Source organism: Sminthopsis crassicaudata, chromosome 4, assembly GCF_048593235.1.
Source record: "Sminthopsis crassicaudata isolate SCR6 chromosome 4, ASM4859323v1, whole genome shotgun sequence".
Taxonomy (NCBI): Eukaryota; Metazoa; Chordata; class Mammalia; order Dasyuromorphia; family Dasyuridae; genus Sminthopsis; species Sminthopsis crassicaudata.
The window spans coordinates 223,897,704-223,923,967 of NC_133620.1; the positions used below are offsets into that span (position 1 = coordinate 223,897,704).

General features: G+C 32.2%; 2 protein-coding genes across 3 annotated transcripts in view; one reads left to right on the forward strand and one right to left on the reverse strand.

Moving 5' to 3' along the window:
• The window catches only part of RARS2 (arginyl-tRNA synthetase 2, mitochondrial), a 77,302-nt gene extending 66,420 nt beyond the window's left edge, over nt 1-10,882 (forward strand). For both annotated transcript variants that reach the window (XM_074310329.1, XM_074310330.1), the window contains 9 exons: nt 634-694; nt 1,658-1,734; nt 3,454-3,578; nt 4,146-4,213; nt 4,313-4,422; nt 7,145-7,240; nt 8,622-8,696; nt 10,072-10,135; nt 10,511-10,882. In XM_074310329.1, the coding sequence (XP_074166430.1) occupies nt 634-694; nt 1,658-1,734; nt 3,454-3,578; nt 4,146-4,213; nt 4,313-4,422; nt 7,145-7,240; nt 8,622-8,696; nt 10,072-10,135; nt 10,511-10,597 (763 nt within the window). In that variant the 3' untranslated portion in view covers nt 10,598-10,882. The remainder of the gene's footprint in view (nt 1-633; nt 695-1,657; nt 1,735-3,453; nt 3,579-4,145; nt 4,214-4,312; nt 4,423-7,144; nt 7,241-8,621; nt 8,697-10,071; nt 10,136-10,510) is intronic.
• A 552-nt stretch (nt 10,883-11,434) lies between these two features.
• The window catches only part of SLC35A1 (solute carrier family 35 member A1), a 39,809-nt gene continuing 24,979 nt past the window's right edge, over nt 11,435-26,264 (reverse strand). Inside the window, exons 3-8 of the mRNA XM_074310331.1 lie at nt 21,950-22,109; nt 21,571-21,723; nt 19,463-19,529; nt 14,078-14,254; nt 13,568-13,702; nt 11,435-12,265 (exon numbers count right to left, since the gene is read on the reverse strand). Coding sequence (XP_074166432.1) covers nt 12,138-12,265; nt 13,568-13,702; nt 14,078-14,254; nt 19,463-19,529; nt 21,571-21,723; nt 21,950-22,109 — 820 coding nt within the window. The 3' untranslated portion in view covers nt 11,435-12,137. The remainder of the gene's footprint in view (nt 12,266-13,567; nt 13,703-14,077; nt 14,255-19,462; nt 19,530-21,570; nt 21,724-21,949; nt 22,110-26,264) is intronic.

The following is a 26,264-nucleotide window of genomic DNA, read 5'->3' on the forward strand; positions in this document are numbered from 1 at the left end:
ACTGTTCATCATTCTTATAGTATTCCAGTATATTCACATACACAACTTATTCAACAATTCCCCAATTGATGGGCATCCACTGAATTTCTGATTCTTTGCCTCACCATAAAAATAGCAAAAATGGAAGACATTGTTGCACATGTGAGTCCTTTTTTCTCTCTCTCTTATATCTGTTTGAGATACAGACCCAATAAAGACACTGCTGGATAAAAAGGTATACAGAGTTTGATAGGCCTTTGAACATAGTTATAAATTGCTCTCCAGAATGGCTGGATCTGTTTAGAACGCCAGCAATAATGAATTAATGTCCCAATTTTCCCACATTCCCTCCAGTATTTATCATTATCTTTTTCTGTCATCTTAGCCAATCTGATAGGTATGAAGTGATACCTCAGAGTTGTTTTAATTTATATATTTCCATTCAATAGTGATTTTTCATAAGTTCCAGACCCTTCCTTAAACAGTCCCTACATAATAAATTTGAAGGGCCCTAGATTTGCAAATGGTGGTACATATGACAGTCTTAAAAAGTGCTTCACATCCTCTAAAGTATTTATTTAGCTTTTTAATATCTGAATATTGTTAGAAGTACAAAGATCTAAGAAACTTCTAATTTGTTGATTCATTTTTCAGAGATCTTGCAGCTGCTATTGATCGAATGAACAAATATAATTTTGATTCAATGATATATGTGGTAAGTAAACAAAATAGAAAGCTGGAATTCCTTCCTCATAAATATTATGCAGGAGGGCCTCTAGAGCCATTATGGAAAGCAATAAAAGAGATTAATAAGTGTCTAGTGCATTAAATTGCTGCAAAAACAATGTAATACTAGCATATTTAGACAGCAATTTTTATAGAAAGCTTTTAAAAAGTAATATCTTTTGTTTCATTAAAATGAAATTTTATTGCACTTTGAAATAACATTGTGAATGTATTATCTTTGCCATTTTATTCTGGTAATACTATAGTTTTACTCTAAAGCAAGAATTCTTAATTGGAAGTAAACTTTCATTCTTCCCTTAGAGAAGGAATAGCTTCATTGAGTTTTTTAAAAAATATGCTAATAACTGTATTTCTGTCCTTTGTACCAATGTAGACTGTCTTTTATAAAAATTTTATATTTTATTCATTAAAAGGGAGGTTCTTAGATTTAACCAGGGAGTTAAAAGGGGGTCCATGATACAAAAATAGTTTAGAATTTCTGCTCAGTTAGAAACTACCATAACAGAGTTTCACCTGAGTGAATGAATCTTTTATATAATTTCAGCCCAGTTAGTATTCATTCTTATAACTTGACCATTCTCAAGGCTCCCTTCATCTCTACAGTTTCTCTCCTCCTATTGCCATTCCCAAAAGAGTCTCCCTTTAACACTAAAACTTCAGAACTTCATTACTGTGTTCTCCTTAAAAATGTAAATCTTAAAGGTTAGATATTATCCATGTTTACTGTCTCTGTAGAGTTTCATGGTTTTTGTCTTGTTTCTCCCATCATACTTTGTAATCCACATTGGTACACTGGATGTGTATATTCATAGTTATTTGCTTAATACACTGATTTTTGTCATTGTTACTATTTAGTGGGATGTTAAATTTAGTTTTCTGTTTTGGATTAAACTTGAAATGCTCCTTTTTCTAAGTTTATTTTCTTTTCAAGACAGATAAAGGCCAACAAAATCATTTCCAGCAAGTATTTGAAATTCTGAGGCTAATGGGATATGAATGGGCAGAAAGGTAATTTTTTTTATATTTCTAAGCTTTCAATAGCAAACAAGGCTAACAATTAATCTTTGCTAAATTGTTAAAAATTTGAAGTCAAACTTTAGTTTTTAGGTAAAAAACTTTTCTATATAGCTTGAGCATTTTAAATTTGTGTTTATTTTTTTTGTTTTGTTTAATGTGGCTATATTTCTAACTTCAAAACATTTTTATTAACATCATTTGTTTTATCAATCACCTTCATTTTCCAATACAGAAAATGAGCCACCTCTTAAAACAAAAAATGGGGGGAAGGGAACAATTCAATAAAACAAAACATATCAGCCAAGTATTTGTAATGTTCACTCTCTACGTAATTCTCCACCTTTACTCTTATTAGTCTATTTAATGAATAGATAATGAAGAGAGATTCATTTTCATTTATCCTCTTTGGGACTAAGAACATCATTAAAATTTCATAGCATTCAATTTCAATCTTTTTATCAGTCTTTTCATTTACATTGCAGGCATTTTTTTCTTGTGTATTTGAATTTCATTTAGAATTCATGACTTATGTTTCTCTATATTCATCACTTTTTTTTTTTTTTACATTGTAGTAGTAGATTATTCATGTACCAGTTTGTTAAATGTTCCCTGATTGATGGGCATCTACTTTGTTCTTTGCTGTTACTAAAACTGCTCCTATAAATAATTTTATGTATATGGTATCTTTTTTATCGCTTATTGTTAGGTTCTTGCTAAGTGCTAATGAAATAATGAGATATTAGGTTCTTACTAAGTGCTAAGTTGGTACTTAATAATTCTCTAGTTCCGACCTTTAAGGGGAGTTTTACCCCTTTGAACTTATGGGGAGGAGCTTACATGTTTTAAGAGGAGCAAGTTCATTGGTTGAAGTATTTCTCCCACAAGCCCCTGAGTTATTCCACACCCATTCTCTGGGAGGATAAAAGAAGTTAGAGTCTGGAGAGTCAGTTCTGGATTGGATCAAGGAGAAAACTTCCCATGGATTCGCAAGTGAAGAGGACAGAGAAAAAGATTCAGAGAAAAGAAACCTCCTCCCAGAGAAGGATTACAACTGAGAGACGATCAGAACTTGTTAACTTACCTCTTTGAAAATAAATGCCTAGGAATATCTTCTCTAGGCCAAAAGTATAAATATTTTAGTCATTTTCTTAGTGTAATTCCAAATAACTTTCCAGAATGGTTGGACCAACTCAAGTTATTGTATCTGTCCATCAGCAATTTTTCTAACATTGATTATTCCCATCTCTCATCATCTTTCTACTTCTCTGGGTTACTGATACCTAAGGACTATATTGATTTCCCGTTCTCTTATTACTGCTTTGGAATAGTCTTTCATACAACTTTTTAATAGTTGGCAATTCTTTTGAGAACTGTTTGTTGTTGTGCTTTGACTAAGTTATTAATTTACATGGATTTATTACTCTCAATTGCTTGATTTTTAAAATTCTCATCTCTTTACCCACGTACATGGAGTAATTAATTATCCTTTCATATTAGGAATATATTATTTCAGTGATTTGATGAACCATTTTAAGTGAGCGGGGTTTTATTCAGTTGTCCCATTCAGTCAATTTCTTCTGAAATGGGATTATTAAAAATGTTGATCTCTGCATGTTAAGGACAGTGTTTCCATCCTAATTCTTTTAAATTCCTTTAGTTGTCTGTTCTAAATAAAAGATATGAAAGTTCAGCTCCTATCTCCCTTCCCAGGTGTCAACATATTCCCTTTGGAGTAGTACAAGGAATGAAAACTCGAAGAGGAGATGTTACTTTTCTAGAAGATGTTATAAATGAAACTCGTACAAGGATGTTAGAAAACATGGCTTTTTCAAAGAGTGAGTTTACATCTTTTTAAATGTTGTTATAGTCAAAATTGACCTGTTGCAATTACTACATTAAAGTGTATTATTTAGCATAATTCCTTTAGTATAAGGAGTAACTTCTATCAGTTCAACATTATCCAAAATCTTCCAGATTACCTCAAGGGAAGTTCTTATCAGTAAGAAACTCTGAATTCACTCTGCCACATCTTTAGAGGAAATCTTAATTTCCACATAAGCTTATAGATTGTATGCTTCCATTCTGTTTATGTCTTAATTTTATCTTTTCTCTTGGAAAAACAAGTAACTGCCATGTTATCTTAAGAGAATTTGAGGAAATAAAAATAGTAATATTTTACTTATCAATGAATACTGGTTCCAATTCCTAGCAATAAAATGATTTATTAAGTAGAATCAAGTTGGCTTAATATAAGGAAATAAATTACTCAGTGTAGATCTATTTGCTCCTGCTAATTTCATATTCTTTGCATGCATTTTAGGCAGACTATAATCTCCATTTAAATTGTCTGACAATGTCATGCATATTAAATCCATTAGCTTTTGTGTGTCAATATTTTATAGCAACTAAAGAACTGGAAAATCCACATGAGATTGCAGAAAGAGTTGGACTTGCAGCCCTCATTATTCAGGTTAGTTGAAATTGTGCATCCCCTTCTCAAAAATTGACACTTTTAAAAACCTTTCTTAAGTTGTTAGAAATGAAGCTGCAGAGTTCTTTATCCTTTCAGGACTTCAAAGGTTACCTGTTATCTGACTATAAGTTTAACTGGGACCGCGTTTTTCAGAGTCGAGGTGATACAGGTGTTTTCCTGCAGTACACACATGCCAGATTGTATAGGTAAGCTGAGGCTCCTGGGAAAGTATCCCTCTTCTCTTTTTCTTGCTTCCTTCCCCCAAATTATAATAATCTTCTATTGTGTCCTTCTAAGACCAGGTTTCTTGCAGTCTGTGTTTCTAAACTTTCCTTCACAGTTTTTGGGTATGGACTAATAGCTTATAATTGATAAGATAGGTGCTGTATGTGATTTTTATTGTATTGGACTGTTATGTTTTGGGAGTACATGACTTAGTCCATTGTATCTTCAAATTCATGTTATTTGTTATTCCTACATCTTGAAAAATATAAAAAACATTGAGTTGCTCACTTACCCTCAAATGGCCATTCTTTTAATAGTACTAGTAATCAAGTGAGAGAAAAGAATGGAAATGAGAAGATTAAAATGAAAGAATATAAGCAAAGAAAAAATTAAATTCCTAATTTAAAAACTAAAGCAGTAAAGTTTCTCCTAAACACATGGCAATTCATTTACCTTTAATTTATCACATTTCTTAGAAGCATGTCTAGGTCTTAGAAGGCATAAATTTTTTTTTTTTTTTTTTTTTTACAAAAATTATTCATACAAGACGCTGAAGCAAAAGAGTTTTCAACTCAAAAAAAAAAAAAAAAAAAAAAAAAAAAGTCAAACAACTCTATCCATCAGAGCTTGGAGTGCTCCCTCACTCAGAATGCCAAAGCTGTTTGGGGGGGAATCTTTGATGGCAAATTCCCTAACTGCTCCGAACAAGTATTGGATTAGAGAGTTCTAAAAGCAAAACAGATAAATAAAAACAACAGTATTATTTTTCCTCGACTTCCCTGATTTCAAATCCGTTTTCACTTCTTCACATCTTGTATTCCAATTCAACAAATATTATCACTTGATATTTGTGAGATGTTATGACAGACATCGAAGATACAAAGTCAAAATGAAAAGCCATTTCTATCCTCAAGTAATTTGCATTATATTAAGAGATACAGTATATAAGCAGATAGAAATAAAGAATTTAAAATAGCAATGAGTGTTAAAAAGAAGACAGTTCAGGAACATCTTAGAAAGCACATGGCTGAACCTTGAAAAAATTAGGGATTCTAAACTGTCCCAAAGGAGAGAACAACCTGTACAAATATTTTGGGGCTAGAGATGGGTTGTGAAATTAGGAAAATAACAAATAGGTGATAACAACAACAGAAGAAAAAGACATTGAGGAAATATGAACAGGCAAAGAGAAAACAATTTTGCTTTATGCAAATGACTACTTAGAGAACCCTAAAGCATTAATTAATAATTGATAATTAAATTGAATTAATTGAAACAGTAGTGTTAGCAAATTTGCAGTATTTTTTAAAACTCCTCAAATAATTAGTATTTCTTCATATTACCAACAAAACCTAATATGAAGGGGGAAAAAATCCATTTAAAATAACTACAGAATAAAAAAAAATATAGCTATATATTATATAAAACATTTGGAAGTCTATACCAGACACTCATAGAAACTATGTAAATAAATTACAAAACACAAATTACACTCAAAAATTCATACTTAAATAACTGGAGAAATCATTAATAGCTTGTGGATAGATCAGACCAATATAATAAAAGATAGTTCTGCCTAAATCATTTTGCTTATTTAGTGCCATATTAATTAACCTACCAAAGAATTACTTTATAGAACCAAGAAAAATAATGAAATTCATCCAGAGGAGCAAACGATCAAAAATCTCAAGAGAAAAAGAAACAAATGAACCTAGTAGCTTAATGACCCATAAACTTTAAAGATCCCAACAATTGGAATAAAAGACTCATTAATCAATCAAAACATACTTAGCAAACTTGCAAAATTTGACAAGTTAATTAGACCTATACTTCATATCATATACCAAGAAATGCTCCAAATGAATATACATGAGTTAGACATAAAAAGGACACATCAGAAACAAGTTAAAAGACCAAGAATTTGCCTTTTCGTTTGTATGCATAGAAGGGTTCATAATCAAACAAGGGATAGATATGATCACAGAAGATAAAAGAAAAATTTTATTGCATAAAATTAAAACTCTTTGCACAAACAAAATCAATGCAGCTAAGATTAGAAGAGCTAGAGGCTTGGGATTGAAGAAATTTTTAAAGCAAGTTTCTCTAATAAAGGTCTAATTTTCAAGATACCTCATTGAAGTTTATGTAAACCATTGCCCAGGTGATAATTTAATAAAAAGAAATACAATCTTACAACCTTATGAAAAAATACCCCAAATCACCAGAAAGAAGAGAAAGATAAGTTAAAGTAACTCTTTAAGTTTTCACCTTCCACCTATCAGATTGGCAGAGTTAAATGTTAATGACATAGAATTAAGGTTGATAACAAATAATGGGAAAGATAAGAAAAAAGAAGCACATTAATACATTGTTAGGGGAGTTATCAATTGATCCAAGCCAGTGGAGTTGGAAAGTGGGAAAGGAGGAGAGAAGGATAGAAAATAAATGTTTGTTAATTGAAAAAAAGTCCTAAAATATTTTAAAAATGTGATGCCTATTCTATAACTTTTTGATATTGTTTAATGTTTTCCTCATTTCTAATTTTCCTAAGTTTCTAATATATAGTAGGTCCTTAATTATTTCTTAAATTGAGCTTATTGTAATAAGCTCAATTGCAATAAGCTTCTCACTAGCAAATAAACTATGGCTATCTTTAATTCCAGTGCATTCTTTTCCTTCTGATTTTGCTTTCTTGAATTGTAGTTTAGAAGAGACATTTGAAGGTGGTCATCTGAGAAACATTAAGGCAGCTTGCTTACAAGACCCACAGTCTGTTTCTATACTCCAGCATCTCCTCAGGTAATTTTCATTTTAAAAGTGTGTTTCTGTTAGTTGAAATCACCAGTAGTGATGTTAAGTAGGTGATTTCCATTTCTTGCCTCTAAGAGTGCTACACCAAAAACTGTCATGAGGAGAGCATTATCTATCTTTTTTTAAAACTTCAAGTTCATTTTTAAAATACTAGTTCATCCTTTCCTAATGGGGATATGCCTTTAAGTAGGGTTAGTTATTCCTTACAAGTTATTGCCATAATTAGCATGCTGTCTATCCTATATCAGCTCTTCTGGGTGTTGAGCTCTTGTATGTGTAAAAGCAGTTTTCCCATTTAAAAACCAAACATAGTATTCTAGAAAAGAGAAAATGCTGTAAATGTCCAGAACAATGCTCCTTTCTCCTAGCGGTTATCTTGGGAAGATAACTTCCTTGCTGGCAATGGTTTTCCCTCTACAGGAACCGAAAAAAAATAGTATACTAATAGTATACAATTAGAGCAGTGACTTTTTATACAGGTAGGGAAAATATAGCTTTGCCAGTTTACAACCTGCCCTTTGGCATAATGCTAAGTCTCCATACAGCTAAAATAAATTGCTAATTGTTTCAAGAGTCCTAGTTAGTTTAGTTTAATACTTCTAGCAGTAGTTTCCGTGGTTCATAGGGTTTTCTTCCTTAAAATGAAAAGAACTGATTACATTCTCCCTATTTAAATTATTACATTTACCATCAAGTCTTTCCAAATGAATGATTCTTTGATAAATCAGTATCTACTTTAGGAAAAAGAAAAAATATATATGCCCCTACATACAATTAATGTATCCAAAACATCGCAGGATGTTCCTTACAGTTGATGGTGAGGTATTAACAAATCTTTCAAAGTTGGTCATTTTAAATCACTTCACTGTGGTTCCAATGGAAATAGTTATTGTTGGGGACAAAAGTATTATCTGTTGCCTTTGTTTCTAGAGCTTTGGGGTATTTGAACACTATAATTGGTTTAAAGGACAAATGAAAGAAAAGGAAAGGGAGAAGAGAATTATACTTTCCCCATCACTTTTTCTCATCAAAATAAAAGCCTTTTCATGGCACGCTGAGAAACTTTGCAGCGCACAGGTCATCCCTTGCACAAGTGAATAATCATACTAGGATTTGTGTCAAAACAGAGAATGTAATAAATGCTTTATTATTCATGATCTGAATTGCTCTCCTAAATTTTAAATCATGTGTAGGTACAATAAACAAGCAAATACTCATTTAGAGTTTTTGTTCAGTATTTCCTATGTTGGAGGTCTCTTGCAACAATGAAATAGATTTTTAAAAAATGGCTGAAAGCTAGAATAGGCCCTAACATAATGACAGTGATCCTTCTTTGAATCAATTTTTTTTTTCCATCTTTTTTTCTTAGGTATGATGAGGTGCTTTATAAATCCTCTCAGGATCTTCAACCCAGGCATATTGTCAGCTACCTTTTAACATTGAGGTAATGAGACACAAAAATATGAAACCCAAAGAAATTTACCTCAAGTGACCAGACCATGATGTTGAGTGGGTCTAAAATTGCTTCCAGTGACTGGCTGATATCTCAGATGACAGTCTTAGAAAATCTCAGACCCTTCATGCCCACCAAGTTCTTACTTTGAAACACTTTCACCCTACATGTCACTATCCTAGAGGATACTCAGATTACAGATGTAATTTCTTAAAACCAAAGTCTAGTTTTACCAGGGATCTTTCAACCAAAGTTCTCTGGTAAATAAGTCCTTTAGCTTAGATGTTCAGAGGATATTCTTAAAATCATGGAGGTGGAAGATGATGTTTATTTCATATCTGCAGTTAGATAAATTTATGATACGTCTTTCTTTGGCATTCTACTAAAAATAATTATCTATCAGAATCACCCAGACTGTTATAAAATCTTGGACACATTTTTGAACAAAAATTTGATCCAATCTTGTGAAAAATAATTATTTCGTACTATAAAAACAATATTACAGAAAAGGCAAATATTTTGATACATCTCTTGTTCATATAAATATATTTCTTGTTCTTTTCTCATTAACTTTTTTTTTTCTTAATCCCACTTGGTAGTTAAATTTTAACATCTAACATTTAGGGAGTTAGGCAAAGCCTAACAGGTTATGAACAATTATAAGTGTTTCTTACCTAAACAAATAATCTCAGAGAAGCAATTGTTTTGGTTTTTTCTGAAATGAGAAGAGTAAACTATGGAAGAAAAAAGTAGCTTGCTTTTTGAAATAGGCTGAAAACTAAATTGCAAGTTAACTGGTTCAACAAATAAACTGGCTAGATAAATTGTTCCATTTTTTACCTGGGGGTAGGGAGAGAGAAACCTGAACAAAGACAGAGCAGCTCATTACCTTTCCAAAAAGAACTTACTGACTTTTCACTTTGGAAAAAAGAGCATTGAACCTAAGGAGCACATTTTCTAGTCTTAGTTCTGCCAAAGCTGTCATAGCTTTGTCAAGTCATTTAATATCTGAAATCAGTTCCCTTTTTCTCAAAAAAATGAAGTTCTTGAAATTACATCAGTTTCTCAAGCTATTTGGTGAAATTTAAATAGTAGTTTTGGGAGGCGGGAAGGGGAGTCATTGCTGGTCAATTTTCAATATGAAGATTATGTAATGAGAATAGAAGTAGGATCATTTTTTTCTTATGAAAGTAAATTTTATATAATTTTAATTTCACTCAAAAAACCTCTTAATTTATAGGGACATCAGCAATTACGGGCCCAAGAATATTCACTATCATAATAAGGTTATTTCTAATGAAAATACTTACTTATTAAAATGCTCCATATGATATGATAACTACATTTTTCTCTTTTCCTGTTTCAGTCATCTTACAGCTGTGGCTCACAAAACATTACAAATAAAAGGCAGGCTCCCTGAAGTAGCTGAGGTATATACTTTTATCATTTGGGTTTTTCTCTTTCTATTATTTTCTATCTTCTACTGCTTTTCAGTTCAGTCTCAATTAATACAGATTTTTCTAAAATAATTCTGTCCATATATTGTTTCTGTGTCTTTCTGTGTTTTTGAAACCATAGTTCTTTCTTCTGATATTGCGAAACATATTCAAATTTCATAGTTCAAAAATAACTATTATTACAACAGGGCTATTTGTATTGGAAATTGATCCCTGGATGTTTTAGAGTTTTTTTGCAGTTATCGGTTCATCTTTGCTATTTCACAAAAATCTCTTTGCCAAGTGCAAATTATCAACAACTTTTCTACAGATAAAACAACTATTGATACTTTGACTTTTGTTTTATAGGCCAGACTTCATCTATTTAAAGCTGTCCGTTCTGTCCTAGCCAATGGAATGAAACTTCTTGGAATCACACCTGTATCTAGGATGTAATTTGTAAGGAAAAAAATATATTGGAATCCTACATTTAAATTGAAAAGGAATTTAATATAAAATTTTGCCAGAATCCATTTTTATAAGTCTGAATTTGTTTAAGAATTCTTACCTATCTTTTCCACTGCATCACAAAGACCATGAGACCTTTCTATCTAATTCAGCTATTAACCTCCTAGAAGTGTTGTTTCTTCCCAATGGGATAGAGTCCTTTGAGTATAAGAATTGTATATTCAATGCATAGCACAGTATTTTGCTCATAATAAATAAATACTTAATAAATTGCATGTTGATTCACTGATCATGAGTAGCAAGAAAACTTAAGACACATGCAATAAACACATACATATTCATGAATTGGGCTGACTATTTTTATATATTTATAGACTTAAGTCTATAGTTCAATCCAAATTCAATTTCAAAATTATGTACGTGTTCAGTCTGGGCACAATTTCAAACTTTTTTACAATCTCTAACAATTAAATGGTGGGAAAGTGAGAAATAGTAATTCAGACAGCCCAGATACTAAAGCATCTTATTGATCTTATAATTTCTTTTAAAACAAAATTTGTGTTTATCTCATATCTGCATACAGTGATTATATTATATACTTTTTCAAAATGTGAAATGCCTGGCAGCCTAGTTGTCCCTTAAAAAACATGCTAAGAACAGTTAGGATAATGAATAGCCAGCCTAGGAAGAAAAAATACCATGTATAATAATGAGAAAGTATTTTCTTAACATTCTTAATGATAAATATATATTCTTTAACACACATGCATTCTCTTTTTCCCTCCCTTCTTCCCTCCCTCCCTCTCTAAAGATTAGGCATAACAGTTATGTAAAATAAATTAGGTTTATTGCTGAATTCCCCATGAACATTATGGAGATTAAAAAAAAAAAAACCACTGGTTTCACAAATTACTCTTGTTGAGTCCAACAGCTGATCATTTTATAAAAGAGTACAAAAGTGATGTAAAAAGTTTTATGAAGAAAAATTGGGATTGAGATTACTAATGGCACAGATACAGTGCTAAAGAAGCACTAAGTCACCACCTAGATATATTTAGTCACAAAGTAGACTCAATCTAAGAAGAAATAGCACATTTCTGAATTAGCCCATCCTGCATATGCATCCTTCATACATCAATTATCTTCAGGAGACCTACGCCTCTGTTGAAATAAGATTATATGCATTGCAAGGTGGAGAGGGACTTTCTCTTCCCCTAATATTTGACCAAGAGTTCCATTAGTGCAGAAAAAAAACTTTGGCACTTTAAAACATCATCTAGAACCACATCCCACATTTTTTTTAAAGCACTAAAATTCTTTTTATGTACATTATGTACAGCAATTCCTGTTTTCCTAAAATTGTACAAAGGGAGCCCCTTTTCATGTTGGCAACACATTCCGTTACTAATTAGCAGTTCTCATGCCATACATTCATTTTTGTTTTGTTTTGTTAAAGCTACCTTCTAGGATTAGCTTAAGGCTGTAGTTATTTTTTCTGTTGTTGTTTGTTTTAATCTTAGAAAGAGTATCACAAGTGAATGAGTTTCTCTTTTGAAGTGGTGTCTTCCCCTTGGATTACTGTTGTATCTTGTCTGGGTAATCCATAAAGATATATTGAAACACACACAAGAAGGGTACCCAGAGCAAAGTTGAGTGCTGAAAGGAAATAAAATAGTTTCATTACTCAATTCCCAAGACACTTTTTTTACTGAACATTTTAAAAATTCTTTTGTGTAATTTCCATATTTTTATAAAGCATTTGTAATTTGACTTTAATAACTTAAAATAATCATTGGTCCGCCAATAGCTAAATAGCACCAGAAGCACTCAGTTTTCCAAGAATAATATATTTTGACCCTTGTACTATACTACAAATCTTAAAATAGTTGTGCTTTGATACTTCATATCTATGTGATTTTAGGCAAGTCACTTAAACCCTATATGCCATAGCAACTTTTTAGGACTATTTCTACAAAGGCTAATTACTGGAGCTGACTATACTGACATCAATACCAAGATGTATATTTATATCAATACATTAAAAACTGTCCAATTCTCTTCCTTTTCTTACCATGGAATTTCACTGTTATCAAATTAATCTGTGCTATCATAACACATGTCCAGGAAAGGAAATTATTCTAGCATAACATATTTACTTGAAATGTCAGCCTTGTTTAAATAATTCAGAAGCTGTTTTATTAACTGTGGACTACAGAAGGACTTTATTAAATGCATTCTATGGCAGTAGTGACAAAATGCCCTTAGTGATTAGGAACTGTATATTGATTGTTTTTATATATCATATTTTAAAATGACATCTTAAAACATGTCTAAAAGAGAAAATAAAATTCTAGTTAGATTGTTTTTCCAAAAGCCTCTGGTTATAAATTTAAGACATTCAAAGGAAACAAGATTTAAAGATTCAAAGTAAGGTGACGAATTTATTTTTCTATTTGCCTTTTTTCAATGATTCAAGTTAAACTATGCCACTGATTAAATTGGACATTGCAAAAAACATTTCATCATGACCACTTTTACTTATCATTATGACAGCAATGGTCACAAGCCTCTAGGATCTCTCATTTTATACCTGAGGAAGCCAAGACTCAGACAGGAAGGGACTTGTCTGAGGCAAGAAGCAGAACCAGGATGAATCCTGATCTCTCCAAGATTCAGGGGTTTTTTTGTTGTTGTTTTTTTTTTTTCTTAACTACACTAATCGTATTTATATGACACTATGTTGTTGAAAGATGGAAAAGAGGCAAAAACAGTTTAACTTTGCATCCAAAGTTTCCCTGAAGCTCTCTTAAATTTAGAAGATCAGAGGCTAGCCCATGATGCTTTTCTTGCTTCTAGGATAGCAGTTTATTTGTAAAATCCAAACATTCTCAACTATTAAAAGCAAAAACAGCTAATCTTAAAATTAGATGTGAAAAAGCATCAGTAAATCTAACATACTTATCTGTAACCCAAACAGCAGGACTGAAGCAACAGTAGAAAGTACAATGGCTGCGGCTGCAGAGAATCCCTTCATGATGTTGTCTGTGTATTTTACCACAATGGATGTATAGAGTCCTCCAACACTAGCAAGCACTGGGATGTAAACAGAAGTAAAATCATCATTAAGCAAAACATTCTGTGGTATAGTGAATTTTCAGAGATATTTTGCTGTCAGATTTTAGGTAACTTCTGGCAAACATGCCAATGAAAATTAAGTTATTGTTCCTAATAAGATTTCCTCTTAGATGCCTAAGGGTACTATATAACTTATTGCTGAATATACAGAGAATTTCCCTTTAATAGGCTTTAACTATGAAGGTTAATTGCTTAGAGACAGTAATACCACTAAAGTAAGTCAGTAAAATCAAAATTATGTTCTTTAAGTAGTATATACAAAGATAATTTCAAAATACTGTGAAACTTTAAAATTGATATTTAACAAGGAAAATCAATTCTTGAGATACTTACAGATAACAAACCAGACATAGTATGTATAGCCAAAGAAAAATCCTTTTTCTATAACTTCATCTCCATCTGACATGTAGACAGCAGCTAATGTCACCACAATTCCAGATAAATACATCTGAATATTTCTCACCCATAAGGAAGTATCTGAACTCTTTAAAACTTTTTCAAAATATACTCCTGAAAAAAAAAATTGAAATAGCAAATAAGACACATCCAAAAGAAAAAAACATTAACTGACAAGTAATAATAGTTTCAGATAATTAAACTGCCTCTATCACTTATATGATGCCATACAGTACATATTGCATATTTTTATCTGGGGCACAGGTATCATACATGCAGCCCAAACTAGATTAAAATATAATTAGGAAATATTTGACAAAACAAATAAAAGTACAATAAAATATAATAATACATTTTAAAACTAAGTTGGTATGCAGCCCATAGAGATCCATGTATAAAATTTGGTATTTCCAATTCTATTCGAGTAGTACCACTGCTAGATATCCTAGGGGATTTTTACTTTAGTTCAGGGACCACCTCTTCCATGAAACCCATCTAGATTTCTATCTTCTTAAATTACCTTGTGTATATATTGTAATTTATAATACAATTAATTGCCTAGCTATTCAACGTTTGTTATAATAGTGATGATAGTAGTTTTTGTTTAGTCGTTTTTCAGTCATATTCAGCTCTTTATGATCCCTTTTGGGATTTTCTTGGCAAAGATACCAGAGTAGTTTGCCATTTCCTTCTCCAGCTCGTTTTTACAGATAAGGAAACTGAGGTAAACAAGAGTCAAGGGACTTGCCCTGGTTCACAAAGCTAGTGTCTAAGGTCAAATCTGAATTCAGGAAAAGGAGTCTTTCTAATTCCAGACCTGGCAATTCATCCATTGATTGTAGTAGATAACACTAATAAGCACTTTAAAGTTGCAAAGTGTATTGCACTTGACCCATTTTATCTTCACAACAATCCAGTGAAATACATATTTTCCTCATTTTATAGATGGGGGGAAATAAAGCAGAAAGGTTAAGTGATGCTCAGGAACTGTGAACTCAAGTCCCATTTTGAGCTACCTGTCTCCATCATTATAACATACACATAGTAACTTGTGACACTTATTTCCAAAGACTTTAAAAATTACCCTTAATCAGGGGCAGCTAGGTGGAGCAGTGGATAGAGCACCAGCCCTGAATTCAGGAGGACCCAAGTTCAAATCTGGTCTCAGACACTTAATACTTCCTAGCTGTGTGACCCTGGGCAAGTCACTTAACCCCAGCCTCAGAAAAAGAAAGGAAAAAAAAATTACCCTCAATTGTACATTTTATTAGAGAGGTGGTATGACAAAATCTTCTGATGTAATAAAAACCAACCTAGTAATAAAGTATGTTAAATTTGCAAACTAATCCATTTAATAATCAATTTTTTTCAATTAATTAACTTTACACTTTAAGATTTGTAAAGTGCCATACATATTTTGTCATTTAAAGGTTCTCATTTACAGAATTTCAAAGTTGAATTTTATGACCATCAAGTCCCAACCTAATGTGAAAAAAAATTCACCTACGGCACTCTCAGTAAGTCATCATTTAGCCTTTGAAGGCCTCCAATGTGAGCAAAACAATTTTTACATCCCAAGACAATCCAATCTACATTTAAACCTTTTGGGAAGGTTTTACAAGTCAGTTTAAATTTTACTCTTGTCAGTGCTCATCAGTTCTGCTCCCTGACATCAGACAGGACTACTCTAATCCCTCTTCCATGTAACAGCCCTTCACATACTTCAAAGCAGCTGTTCTATTCCCTTTGGGTCTTCTGTAAAGTCAAACACCTCCAGTTCCTTCAAGTCACCCTCATGTAGCTTAAACTTGTAGCTCATCAGTGTCTTTCCAACCAGTGCCACACAGAATTGTACAGCACCTTCTAGATGGAATCTGGCCAGAGCAGAGTAGAGGTGGAAGGGTACAATCATGATTTTCCTGGCAGCTGGGCCTCTATACTGCTAAGATCAATTAAGAATGCTAGCTGCCATAGCACACTCAATTCAGTTTTAGTTTGAAAATCACCCTATCTTTTAAAGGTAAACCATCTGCTACTTAGCTATGGCTCTCCTATCCTGTACTTTTGTGAAGTTGGTTATTTGAATTCATGTTTAAGAATTTATATTTATTTATGCCTATTAAATTTTCTCTTGCTTGATTTGGCCTGATGCTTTATTTAGACTGTCATTAACTCTGAATCCAATATTCTAATATTTTAAATAGCTTTCCTAGTTGGGAGGCATTCCACTTGAAAGCTTCAAAAGGTAATATCAAATTGGCTATGCAAACAGTTGAGTTCTTATAATTGTATCTGCTTCACAATTTTTTGCCTTTTTTTTTTTTTAACAAAGTCATGAGAGAGACTTACACTGGGACATTTATTTTAACTTTTAATGAAAAACTTTTACAATTAAATGCCATTAACATTCATTCAACAAATATTTTAGTTCAATAGGCACTTATTTTAAGAGCACCAGGTAATACATAAGGCTCTAGAGATAACAATTACAAAGAATGAAACAATCCCTACTGACACAAAGTTTACATTCTAATGTGGGAGACTAGTACATATAAAAAAAGTACAGCATAAATATAAAGTTAATAAATAAGTACAAAGCAGTTAAATATAAGATCATAAAGAAAGGGAAGTACTACCTGTTGAGGGAAGATGAATCAGGAAAAGCTTTTTGCAGAAGGTGGCACTTAAGCTGCATCTCAAAAGAAAAGGGGATTGAGGCAGGGGTAAGAAGAAAATACATTCCAAGATGGGGAATGATCAATACAAAAGAAAGAATGGATTATCATATAAAAGAGAGAAAGATCAGTTTGGCTTATTCCCTGAGAGGGGGTATATAATGTCCAATTAGTTGCAAAGATAGGTTAGTGGCAGATTATATAGAGCTTTAAAAGCTGACAAAAGAATTTGGCTTTTATCCTAGAATTGAGAGAAATCACTGAAGCTGATTGAGTGGATTAGGAATCACAAAGTCAGTTCTGCATTTAATAAAAATTAATTTGGTAGCAGTGTATTGAGTGAATTGCAGGGAGAGATTTGGGCCAGAGAGTAATTTTGTAATGATATAGCCAAGAGGTAATAAGGGCTAGATCCAAAGTGGTAGTTGTGAGTGGAGGGAAATAAAGAGTTGGATATGAAAGATGTTAAAAAGGAGAAATGGCAAGATTTAGCAATTTAGTCAGATATGAGGATGAATGTAAATGGGAAGGTAATGCCAAGATTGCAGAAGTAGGAGACTGGAAAGATGGTGTTAGCTTTGACAGAAACAGCAAAATCTGGAGGAAGAGAAGTGGCATTGGTGGGAGAGAGAGTAGGGCAGAAAGAAATTCCATTTTGGGCATATTGAGTGTAAGATACCTCCAGGACATCCAGTCTAAAGTGTCCATAGGTAACTGGTGAGGAGGGACTGAAGTTGAGGGAGAGATCAGAGATAGAGCTCTGAATCATCTGCATAGAGATGCTAATTAATCCAATAGGATTTGAAAAGGTTATCAAGAGACAGTGGTAGAGGCAGAAGAGAAGAGAGCCTAGGAGAAAATCTTGGCAATCACCTCAAGTTTTAACCTGGTTTAATACTTTTGGAAATAGTGTTTGTAAAGAAACTATCAATTGCAAAGTCTATGTAAATGAAAAACAATAGGGTGCTTAATGATACATTTCTACTATGGAACATTGTTACTGAGTAAAAAGAACCACAAATTAGCAATAAAGGAAGACTGAAACTAGATTTCCTATAACCTCTTCCCAAAGAAAATCACTTAGGATTCTATACTTCATTTGTAAGTATTAATTTTAATACTACATATCTTTTTCCTACCTTAGAAGGTTTGTTAGTATACATTAAGTGTTCTTAGTTGATTTCAGTAAAGGATTTATAAAATATAAAATACTATTGTTTTCTAGTAACATATATGACCTTCCTAGTTGTTTGGATTTCAAGACAAAAAAAAGATCTATTTAATTGTATTTTTCAAAAAAAAACTTTGACTCCTTGGTAACTTCCAACAGTGGATAAAAGGAATATTCTGAAAGTGTACCATCCCATCATTTCACAACCTACAATCTTAAAAGTACATTTTTTTTTTTTTAGGTACTGAAACTAATCACTAAATACATTTTCAGTGATTCTTATTACTTCTATGATCAAACGTAAAAATCAATTGACTTCTAAAGCCTTTCACAATCTGGACCATTCCTATCTTCTCACTCTTCTTACTGTACTCCTTTGTCCATATTCTGTGGTCTAGTGATACTGGCCTTCTTGTTGTCCCTTGAACTCGACACTCCATCTCAATTCCATACCTTTTCCCTGGCTGTCTTCCATACAATAAGCTTTCTCTTCTCTCCTCTGCCTGTTGGTTTCTTTGATTTCTTTCAAGACTAAGTTCAAATCTCACTTTTTCCAAGAGACCTTTCCTTTTCACCTTCTCTCAACCACCTACTTATTCTCTGAGACTGCATTACATATAGTTGTTTACATTTCTTCTCCTGCATTTAAAAGGAGCTCCTTCAAGACAGGGCTATATTTGTGCCTTCGTTTGTATTGCCAAAATTTAGCACAGTGCCTAGCGTATTAATAGCCCTTAATAAATGCCTGTTGATTGGTCAGTGGATTGTTAAAGGAACAAAACATCTGCTAAAAAATTCTATTGAAAATATTTTTTAAATGCTTTTTTTTTTTTTTTAAAGTAGAGTCATCATTATAATTCTTAAATTACTAAACTTTACCATAAAGTTGACTTTTTGGTATTTGAGAATTGTAGATCCCACACTACATGCTCCAGGACTGCTGTGCTTTAAGGTGACTGTTCTGAATCTTTCCTTGTTTCCTGTTAAACCCTAAACACAACAAATTCTGTTTTAAGCTAGGAAGAACTGTAGATTACCAGAGTATACCTGATGGAGCAACCTTATTTACATGAAATTCTCCATCAATAAATTATGGCCTAAACCTGCTACACTCTGTTCTTAAGGAAGTGAACTCTTTTTGGTTACTTTCTCTTTTTATTCAGGGACATTTTAAATTTACTTTTAGGATTACTGCTGTGCTGAGGAAGTTTGCCATATATATCCTTAGAAATATGAGTAAGGAATGAGGTTGAAGCCATTACTAATTTATTTCCTAAAGGTAAGGTGATATCAAACTAATTTTTGTGCTTGCATTTTAAAACTGCAAAGACTTTTGGGATTTCCTATATAAGGTCAGATTGTCATAGTAAAGGGAAAAAATTACTATTATGATAAATCCAGATAAACAAACACCCCTCTTAAAATGTATTTTTCAATTCTCTACAGATGAAAGAAAGCAATGTTTTTATGATTTACCTGCAAATCCTGAACATAATACAGCAATAGCTATAGCACCAAACCCTAACAGTGGATTCTGCTCCACCTGCAACATTAACAAAAACTACAAGTTAGTTAAGAAATTTTGATCCCTCAAGGAGTTTATTAATTATATGAAAATTTTGTTGTCAGGTAATACTATACACACAAGATTAGGTCAGAAGAAAAGTATGCTAAAAGCCTAACTTCACCAGGTACAGTATACTTGATTAAATATAGCTCATTACATAGATTTCAATATACTTTAAATACTTTAAAGATCTATAATTTCATTCACATGGATAGTCCTTGTATCAAAATTTCTCACAAAATTCTTCCAATAATTTGGGTCTTTGAGAATTGTTGTAATTGTGACTCATCTGGTGATGAGCCTTTCCAAATTTACCTAGACAACAGACATATGATATATCCTTAAGTCCATACTTGAAATCTTTCCAGAACAGTAGTGTCTCCCAAAGCTTACATTCTTGGCATAGCCTTAAAGAATCTCCATGTTACAATGAAATATCAGAGGAGGGCTTCAGAGAAAAAAATTAGATATGTCAAGAATTTAAAATGTCTCCCAAAATATAACTAAGTACAACAAAATTCTGATAAACACCCTTGGACAGGTACCTCAACCTCAGCAGTGCCTAGTACAATGCCCCAAATATAGTAAGGACAATAAATATATATTGATTTTCTATTCTTACCATCACCTCAATGCTAGTCTTATCACTCTGTACCTCAATACTATAATGACGTAATTGGTTTCTCATCCTTCAGTCTTCCTTCCAATCCATCTTACACAGTGAAGTTAATTCTTCCTGAAACACAATTTTAGTCAAGTCTACTCATTGTTTAAAAGATCTCTACAGGTTTCCTGTCACCCGTAGGGAAAAAAATATCCAAGCTGTAGCTTTACCTTAAGGACTCCACATAAGACTATATACTTCACTTATGCTTGTTTATGAACTCTTACACAAATCTTGTGCTCTTGTCCTTGTCTTAACATGTCCTTCTTGGACTACCATTCTTGCTCCTTTCTTTAAGATTTACCTCAAATGGGGCAGCTAGATGAAGCAGTAGATAGAGTACCAGCCCTGAATTCAGAAGGACCTGAGTTCAAATCTGGCCTTTGACACTTAACACTTCCTAGCTGTGTGACCCTGGGCAAGTCACTTAACCCCAACTGCCTCAGCAAAAAAAAAAAAAAAAAAAAAAAAAAAAAGATTTATCTGAAATGTCACTGTCTTCAAAAATGCTATGGAAACTTGATTTGTTGTTTTCTTCAAATTCCCACTATTTGTACCTTTAAATACCATTTAAAACTTGTTCCCAGTGAATGATATTACCTTAAAAGACAAGGGATGAAACTAGTCATTACTCTCAAAACTCCCAGGCTTCTTCCTCCCTATTGCTGAGGCAACTTCTTTTGGGAAATGGTACCGAAGAGTAAAAGATACAGCAAATGGATATGGAGATATATGGTAATCCAAATAGCCTTATGGCTGCACAGAACTTTTAATGTTTTAAAGTAATTTCATATTTATTATACATTTATCAGTGGTCTCTTTTCTCCTAGACAGCTTATTAAATTTGGATAAAAATATTAGTGTTGATGCTAATCTGGGAAAAGGGTAAACCTCATTCAGAAAAGTATTTAGCTCCTTCACTTATTAGGTCTCTTGAAATTTGTATACCATGGTGGCTGGTGCTGCTAATGTAACTCATCTATATCCCTGATCTTTTGGAATGTGCATGTGTAATACTTTACGAGATCATAGTATAAGCTAAATGAAAAAAGTCTTTTTCTTCCCCTGTTACTAGAAACATATTGGAAAGGAGTAGAAAGAATCTGATTACTGATTAAGAGCAATAGATTTAAAAATATCATTGAAAAATGTGGATAGGTTAGCAAGTATTTTTTTTGTTTTGTTTTTAAACCTACCTTTGAGACTTAGGTCTTTATAAAAAATTTTAATTAAAATTACCTTTCTTTTATAATGGCACTCTTAAATTGCTAAAACAAGCTATCATCAACAAGGCTATAAAAATGATTTAAGGAAATTTGCAATTAGTAGTCTGCTATGCATGACATTCCTTACCAATACTTTGGTGGCTTGAGCTGGTTTCCACTGAACAAGTGTGACTCCAGCACACAGCATAAAAACTGAAATCCACTGTAATTTACTGAGTGATCGATTTAACATTAAAACAGTACATAAAGCAGTACAAGGAATCTTTAGTTGGTAGGTCACCTAGAAAATAAATAAAGACATAGAATGGAGAGTTAATGTAAATCTCTAAATAGCACAAAAACAGAAAGAATTTTATTTTCTAATTTCATTTTCAGAAAATATCTACAGAAATATTCAGAGAGACAATCACTTAAGTTTAATTCTCTTTTCATTGTGAAAAGATTTTGAATTAACTCCTATGTGATACAGTAATTCAAGCTTTATTGTTTTCATTAAATTCACTCACCTGGTATACTGCTGCATCCAAATTGCTAAGAGCTAAGAAAGCCATGTTGTTCTGGACAGCATATACTAGAGATGGAACACTCAACTTCATCAGTTCCTTTGGGCTTCCTAAGACATTTTCTTTTAAAGAAGTCTTGAATCTATCCACACTACCAGTTTCTCTTCAAAAAAAGAAAAGAAAAAGAAAGAAAAAAAGACATTAAAACAAATCTGGACAGCTTTTCTCATATTAAGCACAATCTATAGTGGGGTTTTTTTTGTGGTTCTCTGATGTACTTCAGGAAACACATTATTAAAATTATCAGGTAATTTCAAAATGAAAGAAAAACAAATGAGGCTTCCAATAATATATCAAAGAGAAAGAATAACAATATCAAGCTTAATTTTGGAATATATAAAAAAGATAATAATAATCATGTTCAGCATCAACTGTCTCTATTTAAACAGTTCCAGGTACTCATATCTATTCTGAGAATGTTCCAATACTAAGATGAATGGAAAATAGAATAATATACAATATTTATAAGAAATGAGTATGAATCATTTTGCATTTCAGCCTCATCACTTCCTACTGTCCTCTGGTTCTCCAATACATCATGTCCAAACTGCTGAAACTTTTTTTTTTTTCTACTAAGTTGCAAATGTTATATTTTCTTAAAACTTCTCTTCATTAGCTGTTTTTCAAAAAAAAAAAAAAATTTGTGTTATAGACACTTTAATTAGGAATTAGCTATTTCATTATCTGAAAATTATAATAATGAATTAATGTATCAATTTGTACAATGTTCTTGGAGCAAAAGGCTCCAAATAATAGGATGAATCCAGGAGAATTTGAGAACATCAGAAAATGTTCCATGTGAAATTGAAACTATCCCAAAAACTCTTCCCAGAGTTCTTCCCCCATAGAAATCATTTATTATATATGTGCTGCCAAGAAGACAAAGGTATTTTCTCAATTTCAATAAAAGGTTTCAGATACTTTATTAAAGAAAAAATTATACTAATTAAAAGATAAGTTGTAATGCTGTTAACTGTTGCATGCTTATAAGATTAGAAAGCAATACAATAATGAGAATTTTGAAAAAAGTTAAAAGAATGAAGAATTTCTCAGTGTTTATTAAAACACTTCATCTGACAGACTTTTCAGGCACTAGAAAAATGTCTTCTGTACTAAAATATTCTCAATCCACAGTCTTAGGGAAAGTATTCCAAAAACAACTTTTCTGATTATTAATTTGATTTGTTAGGTATGTTGATAGCAAGGAACAGGGTACCTCTAAATAGTCAACAAGAGTATTCCAAGTCACTCAAAAGGCCTAACCATCACTAACTAACCATTATGGTTAATCAATTTGTCTTATGCATTTGAATCGATCTAGAATCCCTGGATGGCAGAGAGAGAACTGTAGAGATTGAATAAGGATAAAAGCATAGTGTTTTCACCTTTTTGTTGTTGTTTTTTTTTTTTTTTTTTTTTTCCTTCCTGACTTCTTTTTTCCCTTTTGATCTTATTTTTCTTACACATAGAGTGATGATTATGGAAATATATGTTTAGAAGAACTGCACATTTAACCTACATCAAATTGCTTGCTATCTTGGGGAAGGTAGGAAGGGAGAGAGAAAAATTTGGAAGACAAGGATAAATGTTAAAAAATTATCTTTGCATGTATTTGAAAAAATAAAATACTACTTTAAAAAAAGAATCCCTGGATGAAAAGAAGAAACAAAAGTTCAAAAATCTATAAAAAGCTGACTTGGAACTGAAGTGACCCTACAAAAGTATTGCCTTCTGGTAATATGCTATCTAAACAACCAGTTATTCTTTCTTTTTGATGAATTAAATTAGGCAGGTTCTCAGACAACATAACATAGTCATCATTGGAGCTATCTTCAATAACCTGGCTCAGTAACACTTGCAAGAGCTTATCTTCTATCAGAACAGCCTTTTAATAAGCTATTTGAATAGGACATCAGGGAAAAAATGCACAACTACTCTTTAGGAACTACAGTGAGTGCAGAACTGAATATAAAAAGACTACAAGGCAAGTATAGACTAGTAAGTGAGTAAGATAATTTCTGAGTTGGGGAATCAAATTCCTGGTTGTATTAATATTTGATCTGTATCTTGAAAAGAAATAATATTTCAACAAAAAGGAAAATAAGTGATTTTTTAGGATTCCCTAATTATATCATCATTTTATCTGCAAAGAGTTTTATTTCTTCACTGCCCATTTACATTTGCTTTCCCTCATTAGAATATATGCTTCTTAAAAAAAGAGACATTAATTTATTTATTTACTTATTTTTGCTTTTCTTTATATCTCTGATACTTTAGCAATGTCTGGCAAAACATACAATGCCTATGGACTGACTTGACAGATCAGAAAATAAAAATCCAAAACAAAAAAAACCCCAAAACATGAAATTTTAGAGAATAGGTGATTAGGTGAAGGATGACAGACATAAAGAATTCAGGAGAAAGTTTGTGAGGGGAAGAAAATACAGTTTTGCAAAAAATTGAGTTTAAGGTGTCTTTGGATAATCCACTAAGAGATGTCCAATAGGTAATTAGAAATATGTATGTAAAATCTGGATCATAAGTAAATACAATAAAAGTCAAATATATCTGCAGTGTATTAAAAAAACATTCTTATAACTATAGAACTTTAATGTTGAAAGGAGCCTTAACAATAATCAATCCAACTTCCTAGTTTTGTAGATAAGAGCCAAAAAAGGTTAAGTAATTGATAATCTTTTCTCAAAGTTCTATATGTAATATTATTGATGTGGGTGCTATTTGGCCTTTGACAGCGTTTGACCAAAAAAATTTATCAGCCGCTATTCAATGTAGTAATGAACTTGTTCTTGGACAAGATATATCTTCCAATATTGGGCCTAAACGTGAAGCTTTTCCAGTTAGGACCTGACAAAGATTATGCCTTATTGACAAAGTTATAAAAAATCCAATCATTTTTATGGCTTGCTAGTTATTATAGATGATTTTTAATGGAAAATATTTGTTGTATTTATTTTTAAAATCAGTGTGTTCTTTATTTCATTTATTTTTTTTTTCTTTAGGAATAAACATGGCTTGTACAATAAATATGCCTTGTACTTTGTGGTAAATTAACATTTATTTGTTCAACAAAAACAACAAAAAGATATAATTCTCCACTAGAATAAATGTCCCTAGCTGAAACTCTTATTTCCTCCAAAGTACCATGTGATTTGGGTGATACAACACAATTTTAACTCGAAATTGAATTATAATGGGGGAAAAAAAAAACCCTAAATATTAGGTCTAAGTACAATCACTATTTGTAAATCAAATTTACATCTCATTTTGAAGTTAGAGGAAACAGATAAATTTAAATAAAAGCACAAGGATTAAGGTAGTGTCCCTAAACCATATATTACTCCAACTACATATTCTCCTAGGAAACACTTGAGGCTTCAAATAAAATGCTTGTGTACTAAAACTGTATCCCAGACATAATAGGGGAGGTGAGGAAGAACTTTCATGTGCAATTTTCTTCTGTCCTAAGATTCCATAATCCATATAAATTTATGTGCTGGCAACAACATATAACATTGAATTTGCTCTGAGGAGATTTTAATTTGGGCTTAGTCCCTTACACAGATATGAAGCTTCAAATACAACACAGAAGCCTCCACCAAAACAGTTAATATGGAACTGCTGAAAAAAAAAAATAGGATTTGCCCTTCTCGTAGAGGTGAAATTCTGGAAAGGAATCAATCAGATGATCTTTCTCTCAAAAGAACAGAGAAATGTATTTTTTAATAGATCAAAAAATGAAAACACTTTCTTCTTTTGAAACACCAGGAAGCCTGTCCCAGAGAGTAGAGGAGAAATGGAAATCCAGGTCATGATTATGCTAGGACTCAAGTATACAAATTAGATGAGGCATTTGTTCTCCCATAGAGTTATCTGATTTTTATTGTAACCTAGTCTGAGATGATCAAAAACCAAAAACCCTCTAAAATTGCAAAGTTGTTTTGACTGGCTGAGCTCTCTATAAAAGAAAGGTTGAGGATAGGGAGTAAATAAAAATATCTAGCAGTGCCACTGAATTTTTCCAGTATAGAATGTATTAATATTTCTAAGAAAGGAAAAATGCTGCCCATCAGGACATCTGTCTGTGTCCCCGAGAATTCTACATCTTCCCACTCTCATCCTCACCCCCCCAATCTTCTGAAACTTATCCAGCAATCTAATAAGTATCACTTGCAATTAAAAAAAATTAGAAATCTGAACTAGAAAAGAAAGGGAAGGAAGAAAAGGAAACAAATTAATT